General features: G+C 36.7%; 1 protein-coding gene across 1 annotated transcript in view; it reads left to right on the top strand.

Moving 5' to 3' along the window:
- Positions 1-9,465, top strand: part of LOC107674139 (LIM domain-containing protein 2-like) — a 15,482-nt gene extending 6,017 nt beyond the window's left edge. The window contains exons 2-4 of the mRNA XM_016468037.1: positions 7,259-7,303; positions 7,751-7,887; positions 8,398-9,465. Coding sequence (XP_016323523.1) covers positions 7,259-7,303; positions 7,751-7,887; positions 8,398-8,557 — 342 coding nt within the window. The 3' untranslated portion in view covers positions 8,558-9,465. The remainder of the gene's footprint in view (positions 1-7,258; positions 7,304-7,750; positions 7,888-8,397) is intronic.
- Positions 9,466-10,312: the final 847 nt, after the last annotated feature.

Raw genomic sequence — 10,312 nt, 5'->3', positions numbered from 1 at the left:
TAAATATTGTTAGCTGATGCTAACTGTCTAGCTAACATGCTTGCTGGTGCTAAGTTGAGGTAATTTTTTTTTAAATAAAGTCCAAATATTATAATTCAACCACCTAGTTGATTACATCTGAGAGAAAAAGAAAGGATGTGATGTTCAGAACATGGTAACTACAGTAATTATCAAAGTGGGAAGTGATGCCCTCTGGGGGCATTTGGCCAGGGGTGTTTTTACACCACAAAATCATGAAAATATAATTATATTTTCCTTAAAATGTTCTTCCTTACTTCAGGCCTTATTCTCATGTCATATATAACTGTAATGTTATGCAAAACAACAAGCTTTAAAACACTTTTTTTCTTACTGGTATAAAGTGGTTATTTTGGGAAAATCCCAGGTATTTTGAGCAGTAGGATTTAAAAAAATATGTGCTAATGTAAAATTAAATTAAGTAGCCTATATAAAATTGCAAAATCTCTGTACTTTTTTACTTAAGTACATAAAAAAATCGAGTACTTTTGTACTTTCACTCGAGTAAAATTGAAAAAGGAGTACTTTTACTTTTACTGGAGTAATATTTTATTATACGTATCTGTACTTTTACTCAAGTACTTGATTTGTGTACTTTGTCCACCACTGACGCGATCAAATAGCAACCAGCGAAGAGTGAGAGGCACTCTTTATTATGCAGCACACATGTCAGCAGTGTAGAAGCATTTAAACTGTCGGAGAAAGACGCAAAAATCATTACAAGCACCGACAGCGAGAGACCGTTTAGGACTGCATCGCATGTCTTCAATGAGAAGAGGAAGGGGTGATTGTTGCTGGTTACTGTATGATGATTGAAATCGCGAAATGGCGTTAAACAATTCGTAAATAAACTGCAGAAAGTTATGTTTTCTAATACACGTGCGCATTGCATGTATTCTGACAGCGCTGCACGAACTCGCAGCAGATCTGCTTGTTAACCAGGGTTCAAAGTCCAAAGCGTGAGGAAAATCTGCGCTGATACAGTCGGCAGTTGCTCAGTCACATTTTTATGCATTTTGACAAGGCATGTGACAATGCGATACGTACGACGTATTCGTAATGAGACTCATTTATAAATGAGTTGTCAACAAAAAGAAGCATTGAGGTCTTCCTGCGAAAATAAGTCTCTTCTCAGCAAGGCTGCTTTTAATTGTACAGTTAAAAAAAAAAATACATACCTGATTCAAGAATCAAATTAACTTATTAATTTTAAGTTAAATTGTGCTTTGTTGGCTAGAGTGTTGTCTGCTAGAATGTTAAAAATGTTCAGTGTTAAATATTTTTAAATTGTTGTTTTGTAATAGATTTTTTTTCTTTGAAAAGCAAGACAAAACAGTAAAAAGCACATTTTGGCTTTTTAGTTTATGCAATGGTGAAAAAAAATTTGGCAAAATACATGTGGAAAAAAAGGTGAAAAACCGTGTTCGGTATTCGGCCTTCGGCCCAGTGTTTAATTTTGTTTGGTTTCGGATTCGGCCAAGAATTTTCATTTCGGTGCATCCCTACTGTTTAATATTAGGATTTTGTCAAAAATCCCCCACCATGGCCCCGCCCTGCAACATCAAGCCCCGCCCCCAGCACCCCCCAGATAAAATGTTCCCACGGCTATACATGTTGGTCAGGCATACTGAAGATATTCTGTGGGATTTTGCAGTTGTACTACAAATGTAATTTGGTCCTGTGCATCCCAGATCACATCTGAAAGTTGTTTGAATGATCATAGGATGCATTAGACACAAGGTGAACAGAGGTTGTGAGATTTGATGACTACACGATGGTTGTTGTGTGTCCACTGAACTGCTTATTCCCCTGGCTGTGTGGACCCATGGGGAGCAGCTGATGGGATTTTGTCCAGCTAATAAGATTAAAAGAGCGTCTGCAGTCCAGTTCCAGAGAAGAAGAGTAAGAGCGAATGTTGTGTGTGCGCAGCTTGCGGCTATGGGAGAGAGTAAAATAATGACCTTTGGTAACAGCAGGGCATCACAAATCTGTCAGTGTCTGAGGGGAGAGCAAAGGTTCAAATATGTATATGCACTGGGTCACAGAATGGGCCACAGCCCATCGCGTTGGCTGTAATTTTGAATTTGGAAGTTCTGGAAGTTGTTGTAACTTCTGTGACTGAACTGTTGTGATGACCAGTTATCTCTGACTTGATGATGTTTGATTATTATCAATGTTGTTTATTTATTTACATTTTGTATTGGCCAATTATCTTAAATAGTATTATTCAAAATATTGTTAAAATGTAAAAAATAAATAATATACTCTTACTACAAATAATTTTATTATATAATATTCCACACTATAATGATCACTTTATATCTAATAACGTGATTGCATTTCTTTTCTTGTAAATGACATTTACATGCAAGGTAGTGTTTTGATTCAAACAAGGTTGAACAAGGGAGAACATGTTTTTATTTTTTCTTTGTTTTTTTTTTTTCTGAGTGTCACTGTGAAACCCAGAGGAGCTGTGAACTGTAATGCAGTGATCCTCAGGATCTTATGAATGCATACATTCAGCACTAAAGCTGTCTCAGTGTGCAGGTCAGCTGATGACTGACTTTTGAGGGTCTCTAGTAGGGATTCTCCGATCCGCCTTTTTCGCCTCCGATACCGATTCCGATACCTAGGGTTCGGTATTGGCCGATACCGATCCGATACCAGTGAAGTTTTTTCCCCTCATTTAAATAAATGTAGAATTTACATATCTCTGTGTGTGGAACTGATAATCATTCTTTCACAATCTACTAGATACAGAATACTTCATTATAAAGAAAAATAAACAAATATGAAAAAATATAGGCCTATGTATATTTATTTTCTTTTATTATATTGTCTTTCGGATGAGACGTTAAACCGAGGTCCTGACTCTCTGTGGTCATTAAAAAAAATCCCATGGCACTTCTCGTAAAGAGTAGGGGTGTAACCCCGGTGTCCTGGCCAAATTGCCCCCCTGGCCTTTGTCAACCATGGCCTCCAAATAATCTCCAACCACTTGATTGGCTCTATGACTCTCTCTCCTCTCCACCTGTATCTGGTGTGTGGTGAGTGCACTGGCGCCGCTGTCCTGTGGCTGCCGAAAAACATTCATGAATGTATTTATATATAAGTATATACTATAAAATTAAAATACATTTCTTTTGAATGTATAGCATATTTTTTAATAAGGCAACAACATATTATAGATACGATAGGACAAAACAAATACAGTGCAGCACGAACTGTTTTTATACAGTCTATGAGCACGAAGCGCTTACAATGTTCGCACATTGTAAGCACTTCGTGTTAAAAACTGCAAAGCACAAAGGGAAGAGAAATTGATGCGTAATTTATTATATCTGTGAAAGTATTATTGTTTTAAATTTCAGTTACTGTGCACGTTAAAAACAATTTATAGTCTTTTCTACGCCCGTGTTTTGTTCTCACAGACACCCGGTAGCAAGTAACAAAACAACATTAAACTCCGGCAAGAAGATAAAGTCATTTTTGCACAATCATAGACATGTATTTACAAATCAAGTATAATGGGAACACAGAATGATCTTGGAGAGCTTTACCGAGCTGACTGCTGTAACCGAACGCGACCAGGGTTTAAAGGCTGAACGAATGATTGACAGCCACAGCGGAGAAAAGATTAAATATTCATATGTAGCTCACTTTAAGCTATCGTATGGCTTCAGAAGTAACACAGAATAGTTCGCACAATCGGGGAAAAAAAAAATAAAAATCTCGGATTTGGATCGGCCTTCTCTGACCGATACCCGATCCGAGAAAAATGGCACTATCGGAGACGATACCCGATATGAATATCGGATCGGCGCATCCCTAGTCTCTAGGGAGGGTGGATTGGACCCCATCATCATAAAGTGCATCAGAGCAGAGCACAGGAAGAAGATGTGTCATCACTCCTTCCTGACACAGTGCAGACGGTTGGGCAGCAGTGCTATCTGCATGTGTGTGGTGAGAGAGTGTGCTTTTCTCCGTCTTATGTACAAATAAGGCAAAAAGGGACAGATGGCACACGCTGAGATAGTACCCTGCTCCATTACTTTGTGTGCTTCTATTGTGTGTGTATTAACACACTCGCACATCTCTAATCCCGTTTTTGCCACCATTTCAGCTGTGACTGACTGGGGCATCTTTGTTTTGGATTTATTAGTTTGTGGCATCATTTTATTGCACTTCTGCTAACTAGAAGACGGAAAGTGCCTAAAACTTTTTTTTTTTTTTTTGTAGTAGTAATAGAAAATGGCCCCCTTTGCACCATTTTCTTTAAATGTAAATGGTGTTTTTGATATTCATGCTAAATACACACAAATATGTAAATGACTCTGGCAATGGCTCTGAAACAAAAATGTTACACAAACGCTCTGAAACAGGAAGTGGGCTGAGGGTTGTCTTTCACTCAGGGTGTGTTGTGACTTTATCAGATAACGTTTAATCATGTTGGCTTCTCGTTTTACTGCATAGCACTGGCTAATACATAGTGAATGGTTCTTTCTTTGTTGACTACTAGGGGATGACCACATTATACATTATACATTATACATTGTACAATAATACACTTCACAAGCCTGTGCAGACCACACATTGCACTTCCTTTTGCGACACATGCTATGAAAGGTCTCAATGCAAATGCAGAACAGAGTTACTTTTATGTGTTTTGAAAATTTTAATATTTTACATTGTATATCTATTGAAAGCATCTTTTCACAGCAAAACTGGAATGAAAACAAAAATGTTGTTGGTGTTGGTGCGTGTGTGATCTAAAGAATTACGAAAAACGATAAAAAAAGTGATATGTATAGTTTTATGTTGGCTTTTCATTTTACTGCACACACACACACATACATACATACATACATACATACATACATACATACATACATACATATATAAAAATGAAAATCCTTACTCTGAGCCCTGAAACTGCTACCTCTCATAAAACATTCACTTGTTTTTGAGTGTTAAAAATTGTTTTTAATCGGTGGGTGTTTGACTTAAATTAAAACAAAATCAAATCAAATTTGTCCATAAACTATTTGTTTTTAATATTGTCCCTTTTCTTGCTTATCGACAATTGTCCATGTGTGTTATTTTGATCAGTAACTGTCCGACAGCGCAAAATAGTTTTACCGTTTACTGCACTTTGCTATTCTTCTAGTTAATTACCTATAGCAGCCAATGAATCACAAATTAGCTCACTTTCGCACTGAAAAATGAGGTGGATAATCTTAAGCAAATAATTAATGAAAAGATGCAGTAATTCAAAAGCATTTGTTAGTACCTGATACTGATAATGTTCTTCTCTGATTCTGTTTTTAAGCAAATATTATCATGTTGAGGCTGAGAGGTTGTAATCTCATTTCCGGGCTTTGATAGTATGTGAGTGAGAGCATGAAGTCCCTCTCGATAATGGCTGTAATTTGTGAAAAGTGGTGTTAATGGGTGTCTGGTGTGTTATAATGGTCATTACTGATACTTGCTCTGCCTGTCTGAGCCAAGCAAATAATTTTACTTTAAATTTTTTTTTACTACTAGTCTAGAGATACAACAACAGTGGGCATAAGTGTGTGCCGTTATACCAGCAGATTTGTTTGCGATTGAAGCTCTAGATTTCCATGAAAGAGACGAGTATAGATGCTGTGAAGGTGGAGAGCTGTTCTTGGCTTTCTGACAGACCTGAGCAGTTACATAAAAACCTGTCAGTTCAGCAGATGATTCTCATAGTTCTCATAGTTAGTTCACTGCATTAACATTTTCGACTCTCTGTGGGTCTGTTTTCAGAGTCTTTTGTTGCTGCTTCAGTGTTGTGCAGATGTGTCCCAAACCAGGACCCTGTCATTAGCATTTAGTCTGAAATCTATCATAAACGCTTGGTTCTTAAGTTCCCAATCTTTCCTGTGCATAATTTGGTGGCCTGTTCAGGCTGGCAGCTGTTTTGATTTTAAGCGCTACCGAATATTTGGTGCAGAGTTGACCGTGGGACATGGGCTTGTGTAATGTAATGTCATATTGTAGCTTTAGACCGGCTGAAACCGAAAGAGTGTTTGTGCGTGCAGGCCAGGGTCTTTATTTCAAAGGCTGATTGAGTTAGAAATGTTCACCAGGCTTCATTGATCCCTCTTCATGCATTTCTGTGTGTGTGGGTTAGGGATGTTCATTTCGGTTATTTTTCCTAACCAACAACCGTAGTTTCTTCCACTGTTAGAAGGAAAAAATTCAAGTGATTGCGCTGGCGCCGCACAGTTAAGCATTGCTACCTTGACAATGCAGCTTGTTCATTATCATAATAAAATACAGTCAGTCAAACATATGGAAAAAAACACACTGCTCAGTTTAAATATGTAGTAAAGTCTGTGCCGTTAAGCGTTATCACCGTACTGCCGTGATGTTATGCAAAACACTTTGTTTTACGTGGATATTGGAACGCCAGTGAAGTAGGCTACATAATAAATAATAATTTACCATTCAAATACATCGCGAATACGAAAACATTTGATTTTGTGTGGAATGGGAGAGTCAACGTTGGTTTCAGTTTCGTTTTAGCCTAAATTAATTCGTTTTGGCTTGTCGTTTATATCGCAGTAGCTTCTTATATTTTTAATTCTTGTTCTTTTCTAAATACTGTTAATTGAAAGGATTTGTTGTGGAGTGAGGGGAACTAAAATAGCCTAGCTATGTTTACAGTGTTTATTATAATGTTTGTAAACTTTTCGCGTCGGCATTAGGCCTATTTCTGAATTAAATAATAAAATGCGACTTTGTACTCGCTTGCGTTTTTTTCCCCCATAAAAAAAAACAAATTTTTTTAATATAGGCTACGCGTAGCGTATTTTAACCATGCAGCAAACCTTTTTAAATATTTTGATAAATTACTGAAAAAAAAAAAAAAATGACTTTTTAAACCGTTTAACTAATCGGTCAAAAATTTTTACGGTCGGTTAACGGTTAACCATTTAAAATGAACATCCCTTGTGTGGGTACACAGAAAAAAGGTGCTTGTAAGAGCATACGGCCAGATGGAGGGATCTAGGAGGGACTGGAGGAAGTAGTTTGAAAGGAAACATTTTTGGAGTTTGTCAGGTTAAAAGGACAGTAGTGATGGTGGATGGATGATGTGCAGGATTATGCTGTGGTGTTCACGAGGCTCTGCCTGAAAAAGTGTTTTCATGGGTAACCTGTCTTAGGACCACTGGCTTCATTTTCTTCTTTTTTTTTTGCTTTTTGTTTCCAGGACAACAGGAACACATCTGATGACAAGCCCGTTCAGCGTTCTAAGGTATGTCACTTTATGTTCACATCCTTCTCGTCTTCTTATTTTTTCCAATCATATCTAACACTCCCTCTGTTTCCAGATTTGATATTGTGCAGTAAAGCAATCAGTTTTGTTCCTCCATGGGGTTTTGAACACAATTCAATGTTCAAAACCATTTATTATCTTATGCATATTATTTTATAAGATGAAATAAATGCATATTTAATAATGCATAATATGTATTCATTTTGAAATATGTGGTGATATTAGAGTATTTACTTATCTAGAATATAACTGTAAGATAGGATAGTTGCTTATGAGGACAGATAAAGCTCCAAAAATAATTAAAGTACCTTAATATAAGTATTTATGACTTGTGCACGGTGTTAAGTCAAGATTCTGAAGTCATTTAGTGATATTTTGATTTGTTCTTTGATTGAAAACAAATGTTTTACCTGTGCTTCCTACCAGTCTTTCAGTTTCAAGACACAGAAGGAGACGTGTGCATCATGTGAGAACACTGTATATCCGATGGAGAGATTGGTGGCCAACAACCTCATCTTCCACAACACGTGCTTCTGCTGCAAGCATTGCAACACCAAACTCAGGTTAGTCACTTTCTCACCAGCACAGCCTAAGAAAATGCCAAAAACTAGAGCAGTTAAACGTGTGTTGTACACTGAAAGAAGTCTTCTTTTGAAAGAAATCCTTTTTCTCACCAAGGGTGCATGTATCTGATCAAAATACAGTGCAAATAGTAATATTGTGAAATATTGTTATAATTTAAAATAACTGTTTTCTATTTGAATATATTTTAAAATGTAATTTTTTCCTGTGATGGCAAAGCTGAATTTTCAGCAGTCGTTACTTCAGTCTTCAGTATCACATGATCCTTCAGAATTCATTCTAATATGCTGATTTGGTGAGGAAAATATACTTTTTTTTTTCCAGGGTGCTCTGATGAATAGAAAGTTCAAAAGAACAGCATTGATTTGTAATAGTGAAGACATTTATAATGTTACAAAAGATTTGTCACTTGACTGTCAATTTAATGCAATAATGCGTTTATTATTTTTGATGTATTCCTAACGTTATCTCTTGGCTTCTGCGCTCTGTAGTCTGGGGTCCTATGCAGCGCTGCAGGGGGAGTTCTACTGCAAACCACACTTCCAGCAGCTCTTCAAGAGTAAAGGGAACTACGACGAGGGCTTCGGACGCAAGCAGCATAAGGAGCTTTGGGCCTCCAAGGATGCGGAGAGCATCACCAAGACGGCATAATCCTCAGTGATTTTCAAAGCACATTTCCCCTCCATTGGTCAACGATGATGACCCTTTATATACTCTGCCCACGTCAACAGACACACTTACACAGCCAACAAGCAGTTGAGCCAGGCTTATCATGATATAACAACACAATCACAGATATACCACCATGTGATAGGGTTGATTAGCTTCCCCTTTTTGTTTGTTGTTCTTTATTTTTTATTTTATTTTAATTTAGTCCTCCCACCCTACCTTCTTTGCTTAGTTTTAATTTTTATTTAGCATTTTGTGTTTGTCATTTTTTGTAGTGTTGTGGAGTGAACAGTTAGTTGATTGTGACCAAAATCTTTTGTATCCCTATAGGTGGGATGATTCACTTACTAGCATCATTACGATACTGTTTGGCAGTACTAGTATCAGTTGATTTTGTTGGTTTTCTGTCGTAAGAAGTTTCAAGATGGTTTAGATTATACACTCAGGTAAATATTCTGGGTTGTTGCATCAATATTATTCAGCAATCTTTTATGTACGTAGTGAACTTAAATGTTTTGTTTTATGATTGATATTTGTCCCTCACTTCAGTTACAGCAGTCTGTACTGTTTTCCAACTAAATGGCTTAACAGAGTTCCTTAAAATGGGAAAACTGTCTTTTATTTTGTCTGCTTTGCTAGCGCAGGGTATTTTATCTGAGAATCTACAGGGTACACTGTACTGTAAAGAACTCACTTGAGTTTTTTACATCACCTCTTTTCATTCATTTTTCATCCATTTTTATCTTCTTTTAACATTAAGAATTGGTATTTGACAGATACTGTAAGACAGGCCTCTGTGATCTAATCAGACAATATCATTCTTATTAAAGGGGTAGTTCACCCAAAAATGAATATTCTGTCATTAATTACTCACCCTCATTTCGTTCCAAACCCACAAAACCTTCGTTCAAGGGAACTACCACGTTCAAGGCACAGAAACGTAATAAAAAAAAAAAAAAAAAAAGTTGCGTTTGAACCACTGATGCCACATGGCCTATTTTAACAATGTTTTTACTACGTTTCTGGGCCTTGAACGTGGTAGTTCCCTTGCGGTCTGCAGGGTCAGAAAGCTCTCAGATTTCATAAAAAATATCTTAATTTGTGTTCTGAAGATGAATGAAGGTCTTATGTGTTTGGAACGACATGAGGGTAATTAATGACAGAATTTTCATTTTTTTGTGGAACTATCCCTTTAAGCATCAGTATCTTTTACCAAATGTAGTTGTAAACACAATATTTGCTTGGAGTATTTGAGTTTATATTCCCTTTACTGAATATTAATCACTCTGAGTTAATTTGATTACGAATTAAAATTTAAACTTTTGAAACTTAGACGCAGTCTTATACCAGCCATCTTTCTGGCGCCCTCTAGTGTTTTGGATGATATTTCTTATTTGACCTAATGTTGGTTATTCTCTGCCATCTTTTGATGCCATCTAGTGATATCTATGCTAATTTGATCAAACATAAATATTCCTTATGTCTTATTTTAGTCATATTTTTCAGCAGACTGCACGTCATAATTTTTTTATTTAATAAAGTTTTTTTTTTTATATTGTTGCTCAGTGATTTCTTGCAAAGGCATTTGTACATAAGTACCACTTAGCAGAGTGAATGCACTGTGTTGCACTGTACTGTACTTATGCCTTGCTGCATGGGACCAAGCTTGTATGACAAATTAAGATATTCACAGGGAACTAGGTCTCAGAGGAAATTACATTTATGATGCTTCGCACC

Source organism: Sinocyclocheilus anshuiensis, unplaced genomic scaffold (assembly GCF_001515605.1).
Source record: "Sinocyclocheilus anshuiensis isolate Anshui unplaced genomic scaffold, SAMN03320099.WGS_v1.1 scaffold893, whole genome shotgun sequence".
Classification (NCBI taxonomy): Eukaryota; Metazoa; Chordata; class Actinopteri; order Cypriniformes; family Cyprinidae; genus Sinocyclocheilus; species Sinocyclocheilus anshuiensis.
The sequence above is the reverse complement of the archived record's forward strand: the minus strand, read 5'-3'. Positions and strand labels throughout refer to the sequence as shown.